Source organism: Oreochromis aureus, linkage group 13 (assembly GCF_013358895.1).
Source record: "Oreochromis aureus strain Israel breed Guangdong linkage group 13, ZZ_aureus, whole genome shotgun sequence".
Lineage (NCBI taxonomy): Eukaryota > Metazoa > Chordata > Actinopteri > Cichliformes > Cichlidae > Oreochromis > Oreochromis aureus.
Window position 1 is genome coordinate 33,998,090 of NC_052954.1, and position 18,546 is coordinate 34,016,635.

The following is an 18,546-nucleotide window of genomic DNA, read 5'->3' on the forward strand; positions in this document are numbered from 1 at the left end:
CAGTCATTGAAGGACACTCCTGCATCAACCTAAAGGTCACAGAAGAATACTCGGTGAGAGCAGGAGGGAGGGGGAGGAAAAGGGCAGAGTGAGCTGAGAGGATGATGATAAAGATAATGACATCATCCATCACTTTGGTTCAGTAACTTACAGTCAAAGGTGGAAAATGAGCGCGGTGCAACCCACCTTATGTCCTAAACTCACACACAACGTCAACCTCACATCATCGTCTGTACAGCTGCATCGATTTACTGCAGGTTGCTCTGTCGGCGATGATGGAGCACGCTTGGTCTTCAGAGTCTGGCACGATGCACTTTGATTCATGTCTCTGGAAGAAGAACGCAGATATTGTGCTAATGTTCGTGTTGTCAGACCCTTCTGTCCTCACGGTTCTTCTCTGTGTGAATTAGCACCACAGGTATTAATGCTTTGTGTGCGTCCCCATCATGCTGCTGAAACACCTCTGAGCCTCTGAGGACTCCACAAACCTCCAAAGGTGCTCCGTAGTATCGGACACCGACGCTAGCTGCTGCGACGTGACGCCTCTGGGGACCGGACTTATTTTTCCAGCACATCCTACCTGCCTGGTTGGATTTCTGGGAAGTCTAATTAGAAAGCTTCCTTGAACTCTTCATCGTGGTCATCAAACCCTTTCTGAGAGGAGATCATATTAACAGATGGACATCCTCTGTGATGGCCAGCAGGGGGCGACTTGGCTCAGTGAGCGCTCTCCTGATCAGATTATGGTCTCAGTCGCTGCTTTCAAGTCTGTTCAAGTCAACATGATATTAATTTAGGAAATTATCCTCCAGTTTGAGTGAGACAGGACCAGAGAGTGGGACAGGGTTAAAGGTCACCCCGAAGTCTGTGTTTGTGTCTTGGTCTCCAACTCAGATCCACATCATGGTCGTCACGGCTGGTTTCAGCACAACAATCAACCTCGTTACCCTCTGAAAATCAAAACCTGATTCAAATTTGACCGACTGCTGATTAAAGATCGTCTTCTCGGGCGCGTCGGGTCAGAGAAACGTCGAGCGCTCGCTGTGTGACGGGTTTCTGTCATAACCAACAGTTAATGTTGTAGTAGGTCAGAACATGAACACCCGTCCATCCAGTGGTTGGTTTGAAGTTTGAATATCGAGGCACGTGTCGCCTTTAACACCTCGGTGTATGAGCTCGATTGATGACGTGTGTTGGTCAACAGGAAGAGCAAAAATAGCCGGAGATGGTCTTATATTTGCTGCCAGGATGTTTAAGGCATGGCTGATCAGTGCCGTCCTCAGTGTAACGCTTTTATTAAAACTGCGTTATTATTCCTTATACTGAGGCAGTTATGAGATCTCTAAACACTGGTGGGTTTTTTCCACTCGTCTCTGTGACATGTGCAGCTTTAATAAAGATGCCTTTCACTCATTACAGTCACATATCTCCTGCTGCAGTGCTGGATGTTCACAGCCAATCAGAAGAAAGTTGTCTTAAAGAGGGGGAGGAGTCACAAATGCTGCACTGAGGCTCAGTATGAGATAAAGAAGGATTACTTTGAACTGTGATTCATGCAAAGCTGCTGAAGGAGATCAGTTTTCTCACATCAGCTGATTCGACCTGCTCTGAAACCTGAAAATGAGTCAAGATCAAGTCGAGGTTCAGATTTTTGGCTTTTGTAAAGGTGAATATTAAAGTGCGTTGCTCCTGAAGCATTGTTTGGATTTTAACTGCGATCACATGTAAACTCGTAGTGACGTTTGTGTCCTCGTGCTTCCCAGACTTTTTTAGTCCGATCAGATTCCCTGCAGCTGTAATCCAGGATGCAGACGCTCCACTTTGTTCTGCCATTCATTGTCTCGTTCTGCTCCTGACCTAAATGTAGTACAGGACACACATCTCTGTGCATGTTTGATTTCACTCATCAGTGTGTGTGTGTGTGTGTGTGTGTGTGTGTGTGTGTGTGTGTGTGTGTGTGCAGCCTGAGCGAACAGTTCCCTCTCAGCCACCTGCAGTGCTGGAGTTGCTTTTATACGCCTCCTTTTCCCTCCCGCTGACTCCGCCGTGACTCATTCAGCAAACAAACACGGTGGAATCGCTCTGAGTTTACCGGCAGCTTCTCGTCTGAAGGCAGCGCCACAGACACCAAACTCAGTGTCGTGTCAACACGTTCGAATGACTTCAGGCGGCCTGAGAATGAATCCTCCTCGTCCCCGCAGGTCCCTCCCGACGTGTCAGCCTGCGGCTGGGAAAATGAAACGCGTCACAAACCAACATATGAAATAACCCTGGGTGTGAGTGGGCGGCGTGCGCGGTAAATAAACTGTTTCTCAGCAACTGATGCTGAAATAAGAAAATCAATCGAGCTGTAAAGTCAGAGCGAAATCATAAATAACAGCGGCGTAGAGTCAGACCCGCCTTCACTCACAGGGACGACCTGAGGACGACGGAGAAAATAACTGCTGATGGTTTTGGATGATGGTGCTGACGGGTCTATCACGCGCAGCTCAGCTTACAAAACCTCTCAGTATCCCCGACCCCGAATTCCTGAAGGTGGGCGTGGACCAGGGCTGAGGACCAGGACATCTTCATCGACCATCTCAGACGTGCTCTCGCTGTCCTCTTCCTGCCGTATGGTGACGTTTCTGTGCGTTAGGGACCATCAACATGAGCTTTCACTGAGAACACCTTAACCATCATCCTCCAGCTCTCCTAACCACAGCTCTGTAGCCACCCGCCATCGTTATCTGTCGACAAGCCCAGCGTCACTTCACTAATGACGAGATTTCCACCCAAACGTCCTTCAGTCTGAAGACGGTTTGTCATCTGGATGTTAAATTGTACAAAGAGTAATACATGAAATTTAAACACATAGAAATGACAAATAACCAGGGCTGCACATAAGTGGTCTGCAGGTGCGCATTCGCTGTCAAAATAAAAGACGCGCACCAGATAAGAAGTTGCAACGCGCATTTGCGTTCATATAGAAGGCGCTGTTTTTTAGAGTGGGATTTTCACAGCATATTCTGCACCACATCTCTGTGCGTTCATCATTTGTTGAAGCCAGCTCACCTCCTGCAACCACTTTTGCGAGAATACGCGCTTCTTTTGCGGTTCGGACTCCTTCTGACATTTCTTTGGAGGTGGAGGAACACCAGAGTAATTGCTTAAAGGAGCTTCTTCGACATCTTTAAGAGTTCTAAACAAATGTCTGTCCTTCTCCAGAAAATCTTATGTACGCAAACGCGCGTTGCAACTTCTTATCTGGTGCGCGTCTTTTATTTTGACAGCGAATGCGCACCTGCGGATGACTTATGTGCACCCCTGCAAATAACATTAAAAATCAAGCACCCTGTTGTCTCCAGGGCAGGGCCACACTGTGGGGTGGCCTAACTTTAACTTCCAGGTGTTTAACAGGAAGTGAGGTGTTCCTTTCAAAGCGATTTGGGTTGAGCATTAAAAGAGAGAACAGTAAAGATCGGCTGAATAATACAACACCCATCGTGCACATCAACATATTTATTATAAGATAAGGATTCGTGCACGCCACAATGTGGCCGATGAGTGTTTACGATGTCAGATGAGACAATATTCTTCTGCAAAATCACCTTAAAATCTCAAGCGACTTCTAATTCCTGACAGTGTGATTATTTCCTCCAAATTCTCGTGTATTTGTAGGAAAACACTGTCGTTTAAATACAATGAAATTCCATTAATTAGGGGAATTATGCTGTTAGTCCTGTTAATAAGTGTTGGCAGTGTTCGGACCTGGACATGGTCCCCGGTGTCAGATCCTGACGGACTCAGTGAAGACACTAAAAACCTGTTTTTTACTTTGGTTTGGATTTGTGATTCTAACTGTGGTGCCTAGAAAAGCTGAAGGAGAGAGTCAGTCTGTGAGACGCGTCACAGCAGGACGACTCTGATGGTGAAAACACATCAAACGTTTGCTGGAAAACCAGATCTGAAAGTGTTGTTGAGGTCAGAAGGTGATGAAACTGCCAATAAGCTGCACTGGTTCTGGTTTCTTTGGACGTGAGTGATATAAATGAAACGCTGAGCTGGGAGGCGACACTGTAAATGCTGAGCCAGCAGTTTCTGCTCCTGGCACTGACTTTGGATCGGATGACTGAACAACTCAGGCTAAATCAGAATAAACACACAATCAATAAAATAATCATAACTCCAGCTTAATAATAAATCAAGTGTGCAGGCTGTGGCTGATTTATTATTGAGCTGGACTGCTGTGAACCTGAATCCTTTATGATCTGCTGAGTCTTTGATCGCTAAAGAAGCGCAGACGGCAAACGGCTGTTTGCACAGCAGCTCGATGCTCCTTTCATTTATTCTTCCCGTTAACCTTTGACCTAGGCCTTTCCAAGCAAACCTTTGAAAACTCTTTAAAGTTTTGGTTGTTAGAAATAAACTTGAGTTCATTTGAAATGCACGTGTTGTTATATTTACATTTACAAACACGTCACATGAGCGTCAGGCTGATCGACCGCGAAGCACCGCCTTCTATCAGCTTGCATGAAACTTTTGCACAGCACGTATGAAGCAGATAAACTGTCAGATTTCTGCACATTTAGGATGCGTAACCGTCCCCTCTCTCCTCCGCAGCGGCTGGCCTCGGTCGGCCTGGACGCCAAGAACACGGTGTGTATCTGGGAGTGGAAGAGAGGGAAGATCCTGGCCACGGCCACGGGACACTCGGACAGGGTGAGAGCGTGCACCAATCAGCTTCCTCTGCAGTTAAGCCTCGCCGCTTGCCGCCGTCTGGCGAAGCCTCTGGGCGGTGCTGTCTGAGCGGGACAGAAAATCCGCGTGAAGCACCACACACCAATCAAATCTGATAAAAAAATCTTTTACAGAGTTTGAAAGTGTTTCCTGCTCATCATACTTCCACTGTGCATGCACACGTTTTCACATAAATTCGATAACGAACGTCTCTTCTGTTCTTCAGATCTTTGACATCTGCTGGGATCCATTTCAGCAAAGCCGTCTGGTGAGCTGCGGCGTGAAGCACATCAAGGTAACACAGGAATCGTTGTTTTGTGCTCGTCTCCAGAAATGTGGAAGTAAAACATCCCCTGATGGCTCTGATGTATTCCTCCTACCCGGAAATATGACTCGTCAGCACATTTACCTCCACTTTCATGTAACTGCTTAGTTTCACACTGAGGTAATAAAATAGTTCCTCTGAACGCCCGTCATTAAATATCTCTGACTCTCTAAAGATCCGAGAAGGAAGCAGAAATAAAACCTGGAAACAACTCCCAGCTCAGCTTCTCTCATCCAATCAGAGAACGTCTGGTTTGAGTCCCACCAAATCTGTAAAAAACAGATTAAACTGAATCATTTGAGACCAAAAAAACAAACAGTAAAGAAAAGGTGCTGCTGCTGTGGCCAGCAGCTGGTGCCTGCAGCCAACTGCTGCGGGTAACACCTGCTGCAGCCATTGCAAGAAGGTTTGCTGTTTGTCAGTCTCAAGAGTGTGGAGCAGATACGAGGAGGAGGAGGAGGTGCACATTGCCTCCAGTCCAGATATAAAAAAGCACCTTTACATGGTTTACTGCTGCTCACAAGACAAATCCAGGACAATTTAGATTTTTTTTCTTTTTATTTGCTGTTTTGAACAGAAACACAACCAAAGCGTGCTCGGTCAGTTGGTGGAGATCACTCTTCTCCAGGTGCCTCCTGAAGCCTCCTTCCCAGTGCTCTCAGTGTTTCCCTCAGTGGTATCCGCAGTAACCCTCTCCCATCTGTTTGGGTTCCTTGTTCCCTCCGCAGATCCTGACTATCCCGGCTGACTGTGCGCTTTCTGTCCTGGATTGTCTGAGGTCTGAGATCAGGATCAGACGCTGAAGGTTTCTCCTCGGGAGCAACTGTTTGGTTTCCCTCACTAAAAGTCACGACTTTCCTCTTAGGATAAACTGCTTGTGTCTTCTCAGGACGCGTCGTTTGCTTGATGTCTGAAGTTGATGGCACAGGTTCCTTCTCAGGGAAAGTTTGCTTCGGCAGCATTTCAGGCTCGCTCTCACTGAACTCGCTCTCTGTTGTGTCTCCGTCGCTCTCCTCAAAATCTTCAATGAGGCGGTCTAAAGCCTGAAAGCCATCTTCCATGAAATGTTCAATGATGCTTATCAGATCTTCTTTTAGCTTTTTGAGCTCCTCTGACCTGTCGATTAGCTGGATGGTGGCCACTTCCTGTTGACTGGCTTTAGCATCCTCTGCTTCGGTTTTGGATTTCTCAGCCCGGTTTTTCATCTTAGACTTTTGTTTCGGGCCGTGCTCCATGTTTGCTTCTGTGGAGGCCGACATGAAATGTTTCTGAAGAAGCGAACACAGGTGTGTGTGAGAGACACGCTGCAGAGTTTAAAACAAAACATTCTGATGTGATGCTTCGAAGCAGCCGTTGTCAAGGTGATCAGAGGTTCTTATGCAGACCAGTGAGGGCGGCAGATTTTCATACCTGGAACCTCGCTGCGCTCTTGAACTTTAACCTTTCACATGGTAACTGAGGCCGGTGGTCTGAGCCCTCGGGGGGAATTCTTGTGTTGACACAGTAAAACATGACGTGCTTCATAAATTACAGTCAGAAATAAGGAAAAGGGAGGGCATGCTTTAGGGCGGGGCTACTGTGTGATTGACACTTCTGGTGCCCCTTGGTCTTTCAGTTAGCCCCTCCCCTCACTCTTCATAAGTGCTTTTGAAACTATGTCCATCGTCGATATACAGTCTAGGACGCAGATCTGGCCTCGATGCTCGAAACACTTAAACACGATGTTAAAAACAGCAAGAAGGTATCTCCTCACTGACCGCCTCCGTTTGTGTTCGCAGTTCTGGTCCCTGTGCGGTAACGCTCTCACGCCAAAGCGGGGGATTTTCGGGAAGGCGGGCGACCTGCAGACCATCTTGTGTGTGGCCTCGGCTAAAGATGACATCACGTACTCTGGGGCACTAAACGGAGACATTTACGTCTGGAAGGGACTCAACCTGATCCGAACGGTCCAGTCCGCCCACAGCGTGAGTCTCACCTCTGCTCCCCGTCGCAGCAGAGGGCCAGCGTGACACTTGTCTGCATGTCTGATGGTTTTCTGTAGCGACGCTGGTGAAACCCTGGCTGACGTGGGTCCATCGTTGCTTCATTGTGTGTATGTGTGTGTGTTCAGGCCGGTATCTTCAGCATGTATTCCTGCGAGGAGGGCTTCGCCACGGGCGGCAGAGACGGCTGCATCCGACTGTGGGACGTCGACTTCAAACCCATCACCAAGATCGACCTGCGAGAGGCCGAGCAGGGATACAAAGGTACGGTCACGGGGTCACCGCAGGTCGTTACAGCAGCAAAGGTGACAGTGTTGTATCACACAGGTGCACACAGGTACGAGGTCTCAGCTTCTAACACGATTTAACAGAGAAGGCTTGTTTGAGGCTGTAAAGTTAAGGTACAGAGAGGGGCTCAGGTGGGAGGGAGGGGCGGGTGTATCTCTTTTTTTAAACAATAAGGAGGAACAGTCCTTAGATCCTGACCGATCTTTGTCAGCTGAAGGTTTTCAAATGACCTGATTCTGTTTGAGGAGTCCTCAGTAATAAAGTTTCTCATCTTTATTTGACCTGATTTAGCTCAAATCCAGAGGTGGTGGCTGTTTGAACCCCTCGCCGCCTCCTCCTCCTAAATGTCGCTGCCCAGCAGGAGGTGCAGACGTACGCTCTTCCTTCAGGAGAAGCTCGAGGGCGAGCCATTAATCCCACAGCCTTCTTTTAAAATCTCCTCTCTGAAGATTTTGAGGAGGAAGTTAAAAAGGAAGAAAAGATGAAAGGAAGGAGGCAAAGGTTTTGTCAGTTTGAAACGAGTTCTCCTCAGGAGACGACGGCCTCCTCTTTAACACATCTCTGCAGCAGACACGATAGATTAACTGTCAAAGTTCATCTCCTCAAAAACAACCTGAAAGCAGTCAGTGTGAAATCTGTGGACAGGAAGTGTGGGAGCATCCTGCTCTACACTAGGACAGCTTTGCATGATTCACAGCTCAGAATAATCCTCCCGAGCCCCTCACGTCATCCTCTGTCTGAAACCAGCCAGTTTAGCTCCTCCCCCTTTCGGACATCTGTCTCCTGGTTGGCTGAGTTCACCACCTCCTGGTGACCAAAGCCTCGAATCACAGCAGCAGTCGCCTGAAGGCAGCTTGTGTTGGAAGGTAAAGACCTACAATAAGCCGCAGCGAGCACAGGGAGACGAGCTGGAGGAGATCAGCCAGATATAGAAAGTCACGGCTTTAAGGGCTGTTCTGATTGGCTCGGTGTCTTCAGTGATCCATGAATTCAAATTTAAAATCAGCCAATAACAATTCACTGCTGTAGTTATCACCAGGAGAAGAAGGAGGACAAAGAGCACATGAAGAAAAATATCTGTGAAAGTGATGATTCATTTATTTAGTTTCTGTATTTAATCGTTGGCCCTTTGTGCCACAGAAATAGTTACATCCTTATTCTCCTTGTTTCTTATAACGCTGAACGTTTGAATCTGTCAGAGTTCTTAACTTGATGTGACCCAACAGATACAAACGTGCCATCTCATGGTGGATTAGACTGAAAGGCTGCTAATATATCGGCGCACGTCTAAAAGGAGTTTCACGCCCGATGAGACGATGAGCCCAGTCGTCTTCGCCTCTCGCTGCTCTGTACGTGGACAGGAAGTCGGTTTGTTTCTGCTTCCTTTCCCCTCTCAGAAACGCTTCCTTCTCCTCTCCCGCAGTGCGCCGCGCTCTTCCTGCGTCTGAAGCTAAAGTAAAAATAATCTTTCCCAGTTATTTCCCACGTGCCTCACAAACTCCTCTGCTGTCGGCCTGTTTTGGCTGCTGAACCTCCGAAGAGGCTTTTCTAACAACATTACAGGAAAACATCACATGCTGAGCGATGCCATCAGCCACAGCAGATGCTCTTCATTGGCGAGCGCTGAGCTGCTGAGCAGCTCTGCTAATTACATTTCCGATGGTGGAAAAAAGTAGTTTTAGCAGCGAAACGACAAAAAACACCAAAGTTGAACTCGAGCCGAGCTGAGTCAGCAGGTTGTTCAGGACTTTTCCAAAACATCAAGAAATACATTCAAAAAGTCCAGAATACCCTCTGATCACACACCTCCTCCACTCCACTTGGGGGTGTACCGAGTGTTCCCAACCTAATCTCTCCGGTGGGTCCTGGTTCTGCCCCTGAGGCTCCTCCCACTTAGACACGCCTGACAGGCCTCACACAGGACGACTTGAGGAGACGCCCTGCTGCTGTTTGAGGTCTTTAAGCCTCAAACAGCAGATGAAGAAGGGCCCAAAGACTTTTCATGGCACTGAAAGCTAACCCACTCATCTTTATAGTGCAGCTTTAGTGTCTCTGCAGCCTTCGGCTCGTGGGCGTCACGTTCTTTTTATATTTAATCATCTTTAAATGAAACATTTTGTTTTTTCTGCACCAACATGAAGAATCTGAAGCTGCTTGTTGGGATAAAACCTTCTCTCAAAGGTGTTTCTGAACTGAGATGAATTATGGGATGAGTTCCTCTCCACAGGTCTTTGCAGTGGTGAAGCTGCACGTTTCAGTCGAACCAGAATATTTTCCTAAATCTAACCGAATCACATTTGGTGCTTTTAAAGCGTAAATAAAAAACAAAGCAGTCCAGAGGTTCATGGAGCTCGATCCACGCTCACCTGGCTGCACCGCCACCTCTCCAGCCTCCAGCAGGCAGCGACAGCGGAGCTCGTCTTAGTTTATTTCGTGGATTTAAACTCGGAGTTCATCAGGACCGAGGACCTGCAGACACTTCCTCTGCAGCGCCATCGTCTTCCATTTTTATCTGCTCTTCTCCTGTTTGCTTCTTTTCCTCTCCACTGGTTTTATTTTTGTCTTTCTCCTGATGTTTTGACAGTTTTGTGTCACCTTACCTTCTCCTTTCTTCTCCTCCCTCCTTCAGGTCTGTCCATTCGCAGCGTCTGCTGGCGAGCCGACCGGATCCTGGCAGGGACGCAGGACAGCGAGATCTTTGAGGTGAGGAAGAAGACGAAGGACAGAAACCTCACGCTGTTCCCTCCCTGCGGCGACGCGTTTCAAAGAGTTTTATTTTTGTGAAGACCTCCTGCTGACACGCAGGCAACAAAATGTTCTCATTAATCAAAACTGTGAAGTGTTTTTAATGTCAGGCAGTTTTAGCAGCTCGGATCAGCACTGAAACAGCACATGTGGTGCTTTAAAATGTGAAAACCTGCTCTTGAGTCCAGATGTTGCACCTGTGCAGGTGATGGTGAGGGACCGGGACAAGCCGCTGCTCATCATGCAGGGACACAGCGAGGGCGAGCTGTGGGCGCTCGACGTTCACCCCAAAAAGCCTCTGGCTGTCACCGGCAGCGACGACCGCTCCGTCAGGTGGGTGCTTTCTTTGGACTGCGAATCATGCAAAGCTACTGTGGCTGAGTGTGAGAGCTGAGACGACCAGAGTGGGCTCGGTGTAGTGATACAGACGTCTCCTTACACTGAGTGCTGCTTTGGCTCATTTCCTCTTCCTCACAAAATCACTTTATTTTCATCTGTTATGAACAAAGACTGACAAATCCGAACCTGAAACAACCTGAAATCAGCTCATCTGCAGTCAAAACTCCAAACTTCTCTCATGGTTCTGTCGTCATGGAGACATCGACCTCATGTTGCATTCGTACCTTTCTTAAAAATATCAAAGATTGTAAATTTAACTTGTTGAAGTCTGCAGATGAAGCTGATCACATCTGTGTGTGTGTGTGTGTGTGTGTGTGTGTGTGTGTGTGTGTGTGTGTCTGTGTGTGTGTGTGTGTGTGTGTGTCAGGTTGTGGAGTCTGGTGGATCACGCCCTCATCGCTCGCTGTAACATGGAGGAGGCGGTGCGCAGTGTGGCATTCAGCGTGGACGGATCCCAGCTGGCTCTGGGCATGAAGGACGGATCCTTCACTGTGCTGAGAGTCAGGTGACACACACACACACACACCTTGGGCATTAGAAGTACAGCTCTTAACTGGTTTCCTATGTGAATGGCAGATTATGTATTTTCTGTATATTGTACACATGCAGTCTTAGTGCCTGTGTACAAATTAAAGACTGTCTGTAAAGTTTCTGTAAAACGTTGATGAATTTGCTTCCTCTGCGACCTCTCCTCTGTCCCGTGGTGTTCCCCAAGGCTCTAGTTTGGGCCCAGTACTGCTTTCTTTACATATGTTACCCCTGCTTTGTTTAAACTATCTTAAAGACCTAAAGAAGAAACATGAATTTAATTTTATATTTGTGAAGGAATAAAACAGGTCGTTATGTTTGTGCTGCCTCTGTTGGCCACTCAGTGTCGTGCATCCCTCAGTCTGGGACACAAACATGTCATTACTCCAGTTTTTGATTCACTGCATTGACTTCCTGTCAGTTTTAGGCTCGATTTGATTGTTTTAAAGATTTTAAAATGTGCCGGCACGGCTGCATCAGTCTGATCCTAGTCGTGTTCACACACCTGTCAGAGCATCGCGGCCTGCTGATCAGCTGATCGTCCATATTACGATTTAGACTTAAAGTTAGATCGATGGAGCTTTTTCAGCTTTTACTCCAAATCTCTGGAATATCGAACACCGTCCCATTTCACTGCCCGACCCCTTTCTACTTTTAAGATTTCTGCTTCTAAGCAGACTCATTTCTACTCTCTGCCTTTAACTTGAACAAACCTTTACACGTTAAATGTGCTTTACAAACACTCTCACACTGTTTTTGTAACGTATGCGTGTGCTGGTCTCCGTTCCTCTCAGAGACATGACTGAGGTCGTTCACATCAAGGACAGGAAGGAGGTGATCCACGAGATGAAGTTCTCGCCGGATGGCGCCTACCTTGCTGTCGGCTCCAACGATGGACTGGTGGACATCTACGCTGTTGCTCAGAGATACAAGAAGGTCGTGCTGGAGGGACAGCAGGAAGTTAGAGAAGGTTCAGATGTTAGAAGCGAAGCTAACTCCGTCTCTGACTGTCTGCAGGTTGGAGAGTGCAGCCAGTCCTCCAGTTTCATCACTCACCTGGACTGGACCCTGGACAGCAAGATCCTGCAGACCAATGACGGAGCTGGAGACCGCTTCTTCTACCGGATGCCCCGTGAGTCTCTGGGGTCATAGGTCAAACCTGAAGTTGGGCTGATTCTGCTCATTCTCACCATCTTTTTTATTCTTGGCCTCCGCCTGAGTAGCTTTGCATGATTTACAATTCAAAATAATCCTTCTTTTTCTTACACTGGGCCTACAAAACCTAAACCAACATTGAAAGTATTAAAATTCAACAGTGACAAAGTGAAATAAAACCAGCAGAAATAAACTGAGTTTAAAGTAAACCCTCTGACGCCGACTCCATGCTCTCCTATCTTTGTGAATATGCTGTCGTGCTGTTTTCTCAGACTGCTGACGTTTTAAAAAAAGTTGGAGCCATGTCAGCATCCGTTCTTTCTAATATTGCGTGTTTAGCTGACTCTGTGTTTTCATATTTAATCGGCCTCTGAGGACCGAGTGGGCGCTGGAGACGCCCATCTGCTCTGCAGGTAGCGCTCGTCTGCAGAAGCTGGACCTCTCCTGCTCATTCCCACCTCCATCTTTTTATTCCTGAACACCACTAGGGCAGCTGTGCATGATTTACAGCTTAAAATAATCCATCTGTATCTGATAGTGTGGCCAGAGGGGACAGACGCAGTGCTCCAGGACAGATTTAAAAACACAGACTGGAATATGTTCACCCACACAGACCTGGACCAGTACGCCTCATCTGTACTGGATTACATCTCCGAAACCAGAGACAGTGTCACCACCCAGAAACGGATCACCATGTACCCCAACCAGAAGCCTTGGATGAACCGGGATGTTCGTCTCCTCCTGAAGGCCCGCAACACCGCCTTTAGGTCAGGAGATGCACATGCCTACAGTACAGCCAGGGCTAATCTAAAGAAGGGCATCAAAAAAGCCAAACACCATTACAAAAAGAAGGTAGAAGAACACTTCTCCAACTCCAACCCCCGACGCATGTGGCAAGGACTCCAGACCATTACAGACTACAGGACCACCAAACCCTCCCCCACATCCTCTGATGCCTCCTTCCTCAACGAGCTCAACAACTTTTATGCTCGTTTTGAGCGAGGGAACCCCACAACCACAACCATAACAGACATGACGCCAGACCACCAACCTCTGACTCTCTCCCCCACCGATGTAGGAGCGGTGCTGAGCAGGATCAATGTCCACAAGGCTGCAGGTCCTGATGGTATCCCCGGGCGTGTTCTCAGAGCGTGTTCTGGGGAGCTTACAGGAGTCCTGACAGACATATTCAACCTGTCCTTGGCCCACGCTGTGGTACCGGCCTGCTTCAAATCCACCTCCATCGTCCCGATATCCAAAAACTCCAACCCATCTAGCCTCAATGACTACCGCCCAGTAGCACTCACCCCCATCATCACTAAGTGCTTAGAGCAGCTGGTCTTAGCACACTTCAAATCCTGTCTCCCCCACCCTGGACCCCCACCAATTTGCACACCGCCAGAACAGGAGCACAGAGGATGCAGTCTCCATCGCACTGCACTCTGTCCTCTCACACCTGGACAACAACAACACCTACGCCAGAATGCTGTTTATAGACTTCAGTTCAGCGTTCAATACAATCCACCCCTCACAACTCATCAGGAAACTGACAGACCTGAGCATCAGTTCCCTCATCTGCAAATGGTTACTGGACTTCCTGACCAACCGCCCCCAGCATGTCCGACTGGATAACCGCTGCTCATCAACAATCACAATGAACACCGGTGTACCACAGGGCTGTGTGATGAGCCCTTTCCTCTACTCCCTCTTCACCCACGACTGCAGACCTGCTGATGGTTCCAACACCATCATTAAGTTTGCAGATGACACCACGGTGATTGGCCTCATCAGTGACAACGATGAGGCCGCCTACAGGGAGGAGGTGGATCGTCTGGCTGAGTGGTGCGACACAAACAACCTGCTGCTTAACACCGAGAAGACCAAGGAGCTCATCGTGGACTACAGGAGGAATGCTGACCCACATCCACCCATCCACATTAAGGGGACGGCTGTGGAGCGTGTGAGCAGCTTCAAGTTCCTGGGAGTCCACATCTCCGAGGATCTCATCTGGACGACCAAACTGCTCCAAGCTGGTCAAGAAGGCTCACCAGCGCCTCTTCTTCTTGAGGACTCTGAGGAAGAACCACCTGTCCTCAGACATCCTGGTGAACTTCTACCGCTGCACCATCGAGAGCATCCTGACCAACTGTATAACAGTCTGGTACGGGAACTGCTCTGCCTCGGACGGAAGGCGTTGCAGAGGGTCGTGAAAACTGCCCAGCGCATCGCCGAGCACCACTTCCTGCCATAAAGGACATCTACAGGAAGCGGTGTCTGAAAAGGGCTGGGAAAATCATCAGAGACCCCAGTCACCCATCACATGGACTCTTCACCCTCCTGCCCTCTGGGAGGCGCTACAGGAGCCTCCGACTAAGACCACCAGGTACCGGAACAGCTTCTTCCCCACAGCTGTCAGACTCCTGAACTCTGCCTCCTGACATCTGACCCACGTTAAACTCATGGACTGAACATACACACACCCACAACCACTAGCACTTTACCACTACTGTATAGTTCTGTGTAGATAATCATTCTGTACATACGATAATTTTTAATCCCACAACTGTTTATAACTTACATAGTTCACATTCTGTATAACTGTATATCTCAGATTTCTGTATAGTTTTTATTTCATATTTATATCCTGTTCATAGCCTGTACATACTTATAGTTATAGCATATTCATAACATACTTCACACCGTGTACATTATAACATACCATAATAGACTCATTTCTGTAATATACTTACACATCTATATTATTGCTAATATATATTGTAATATATCTATATCACGACTAAAGCACTTCTGGATGGATGCAAACTGCATTTCGTTGCCCTGTACCTGTGACATGTGCAATGACAATAAAGTTGAATTCTAATTCTAATTCTAATAGTGAGCCCTGGTGCAGCTTTCAGTTCATCCTCTGTGTGAAATAAGCTGTTTTAGCAACTCCTTTCTAATTGGCTGCCCCTCATGAAATTTCCCCTTGTGGGACTAATAAAGGTATATCAAATATCATAAGCAGCGATGGGTGTGGCTTCTGTGCCAGAGATGACCACAGGGCTATCGGCTCCCTGTGACATCATACAGGTCTGTGAGGGTAAAAAAAATGAGCGAGTGTTTGGCTCTCAGGGATGAGCTGTACATATGAAACTTTGAGGATGTTTAGTGTGAAGAAATTTTAAAGAATCGATCGATCAAACTAGAGACGCTTCTCTGAATTACAGGATAATAATCCCAATTTTTAATCAGATTATATTTAAATATAAACACTGACGTCACGTACGTGTATTTACAGTCCACATATTTTAAGAAAAAAAACAATAATTGTTGTCAGAATGTGTTTTTATAATATTTAAGAAGTTAAATGATGTATTGTTTAATATTGATGATAAGAGTGATCTGTGTTTCTAAATGTGGGATCTAAAGGCAGCTCATTGTCAGGATCCTGGACGCGTCATGATAAAAGAGGCAGAACACGAGGACGAGCGTCAAGAAAACGCTGAGAACAGAAATAAGAAGTCTTAACATCTTTGTTCTCATGATGAACATAAACGTCACTATTTTGGGGCCCTGTAAAAAAAACAAAGCCTGTTATATCCCTGTGAGGCCTCAGAGTTTAATGAGCTGCTGTATAAATAAACTCGGCTTATTTCAGCCTCTTTTATTTCACTTTAATGCGTCTCTGATGTTTTACTAACTTTGGACTCTCGAGCCTCATTATCGAGATCGGACCATCAAAAAATCTCTTTTCTCACAGTTTACTGGAGACTTCCTGTTAAAGGGGCCGCAGTACTCTGAGGACAGTTTTACTACCTGCAGCGTGCTCATTACTTATAGCTCAGTGTAGGGCCGTGGCTCATGGGGGGCCTGAGGGGGCTCCGCCTCCTGGAAGTCCTTTTTTTTTTGTTCGTTCCTGGTACGAAACTCTGGGTATCCGCTGGGTGCAGAGGTCACGACCAACACGTGTGACCAGGTGACACAGCAGCGCAGGTCGACATGTTGTTAGCGTTAGCGAGCATCAGTGCTTAGCGCCTAGCCTCACAGCCTTCGGTGGGAGTGACGTTTTGTTCTGCAAATACTTTCAATGATTTATTGAAACGTGCAAACATACATGTAAATACAGCACATACGATAAAAATCTGAAGGTGCTGACTTCACCGCTGACTGACGAGACCATGATGTGGATCCAGCTCTCCATCAGACCTGATGCTCCTCTGCTCTTCAGTTCTTGTCTCAGACCTCGGCCTTTCCTCCTGTTCACCGACACATTTCTGATGAGGCTTCAGTGAACAGCAGGTGATCAGCTGAAGGGCCAGTGATGGGTCTTTGCTGGATTTTTCTTCTTTCTTAAGGACATGATGTTCATCTGCTGTAGACAGCTTTTAGACCCTTGAAGGATGCGCTGCACACCTGCTGAGACATGCCAAGTTTCCAGCGTGTTGATGGAAAAATACAGTTTTATGTCAAACTGTGTTATCTAATGAAGTGTGTGACAGGCTGCTGCTAACAAAGAGCCTAAAGACATTTAAAACGGGTTCTTTGCAGAGTTGAACAGATTCCTGACGTCTGTGTAGCTGTCAGTAAATCTTCAGCACAGCAAAGCTGCGCAGCTTGTATCAACACTGGCATCACAGAACTGCACAAAATGCTTCAGTCAGACTAAAAACAAACATTTTAATGATTCTGTCAGAAGTAAAAAGGCTGTTTGAGCTTGTTGCAGGTCTCCACAGAGGGAGGAGCGTGCACGAGAGCGCAGTAGGCTGTCCTGGTTTGAGTCCTGCTCCTTCAGCATGGCGTGCAGCCTTTCAGCCTGTCTCCTCCATATATTCATGAAGAACCTGTGAAGGACAAGCTGCAACACTAAAATTCAAAACCCGCAGAGAGAAACGCCGCCGGCATCGACGCAGATACGAATCTGCACCGTGAACACGTTTCTGTCGGCGCGGCGGCGTTCGCGTCGATAAAATCTGTGGAGCTGCTGTTTATCACTTACATCAGCACAGAGATCGTCCGCGGCACCGGAAGCTATGGAAATGAGTTTTATTCTTCGGTTGTCACTGCCGTCTTCTTCTTCTTGTCCTCCCGCAGTGGGGAAGCCGGTCAGTAAGGAGGAAGTCAAAGGTCAGCGCTGGGCCTCCTGGAGTGGCGTGCTGGGCTCGGAGGTCAGCGGCATCTGGCCCAAATACTCGGCCCAAACCGAGATCAACGCCGTGGACGCCAACCCCTCCGCCGCCGTGCTCGTCACCGGAGACGACCTCGGCCTCGTGAAGCTCTTCCGCTTCCCCTGCGTGAAGAAAGGTCTCCGTCTCCTCCGTCTCTCTGCTCCACGCCTTCTTTCCTGTGCTTCCTTCCTTTCATAACAAACCTGTGTTTCCTCCAAGGAGCCAAGTTTAAGAAGTACATCGGCCACTCGGCCCACGTCACCAACGTCCGCTGGTCACATGACCTGCAGTGGGTGCTGACCACAGGTGGGGCCGACCACGCCCTTTTCCAGTGGAGGTTTCTGCCGGAGTCGGTCATGAACGGAGGCCCGGACGTCAACATCCAAGGTACCCGTGAGTAACGGAGAGTCCAGCCCGCACACGCTCACAGGGCAGAAGAAGTGAGCGCAGCTTTTTTTAACAATAATAATAATAATAAAACACATACAGATATCTATCTATGCAATACCAAAGAACTGAAGTGGTTTATAAATAAATCATTTTATTTATGAGCACGTGAAAAACCAAAATGTTGCACAGATAAAATAAAAGAGATTAAAAGACATTAGAACCAAAGTAAAAGCCTGTGATTCTGACTCTGCTGTCTCCTCTTCAGACAGTCACGGAGACTCCAACAGCGAGGAGTCGGACAGCGACGTGTCTGACGTCCCGGAGCTCGACTCTGACATCGAGCAGGAGACACAGATCCACTACGACAGACCGGTACGACCTGCGCGGCGGCGGCTGGTCGGGAGCCTCAGGTGCTCCACGCCGGCCCCGCCGAGCTGCTGTGAATGTTTCTGCTGCGGCGTGCGCTTCGGTGCGTCCGCCTCGCTCTCATTCCCATCAGCCTGCAGGGCTCAGTGTAGTTTCCATGGTGATCATGAAACACGCCTTATCTCCTCCGCCAGCCGCTGCCTGGCACACGTCCCTGTGACTGCTGTTTGCAGGGCGCCGCCAGCGTCGCAACAATATGCTGCTTGTAGATAGAGCTGAGAGTGTGTGTGTGTGTGTGTGTGAACGTGTATTCATATATTTGTGGGGACTAAAAATCAAAACTTTACTAAACTTATGGGATCAAAATCCTGGTCCCCATAAGTATGAAGACATTTTTGAGACTCAAAATGTGGTTTTAGTGTCAGGATTACAGTTAGGGTAAATGTCCCCACAAGATATGAATACCCAACGTGTGTGTGTG

General features: G+C 47.7%; 1 protein-coding gene across 1 annotated transcript in view; it reads left to right on the top strand.

Annotated features, from left to right (window-relative positions):
- Positions 1–18,546, top strand: part of LOC116335530 (echinoderm microtubule-associated protein-like 6) — an 83,541-nt gene that overhangs the window by 28,721 nt on the left and 36,274 nt on the right. The window contains exons 3-14 of the mRNA XM_031759256.2: positions 4,603–4,701; positions 4,946–5,014; positions 6,823–7,008; positions 7,155–7,290; positions 9,944–10,017; positions 10,265–10,392; positions 10,826–10,963; positions 11,781–11,922; positions 12,004–12,118; positions 17,236–17,445; positions 17,529–17,696; positions 17,965–18,071. Of these exons, the coding sequence (XP_031615116.1) occupies positions 4,603–4,701; positions 4,946–5,014; positions 6,823–7,008; positions 7,155–7,290; positions 9,944–10,017; positions 10,265–10,392; positions 10,826–10,963; positions 11,781–11,922; positions 12,004–12,118; positions 17,236–17,445; positions 17,529–17,696; positions 17,965–18,071 (1,572 nt within the window). The remainder of the gene's footprint in view (positions 1–4,602; positions 4,702–4,945; positions 5,015–6,822; positions 7,009–7,154; positions 7,291–9,943; positions 10,018–10,264; positions 10,393–10,825; positions 10,964–11,780; positions 11,923–12,003; positions 12,119–17,235; positions 17,446–17,528; positions 17,697–17,964; positions 18,072–18,546) is intronic.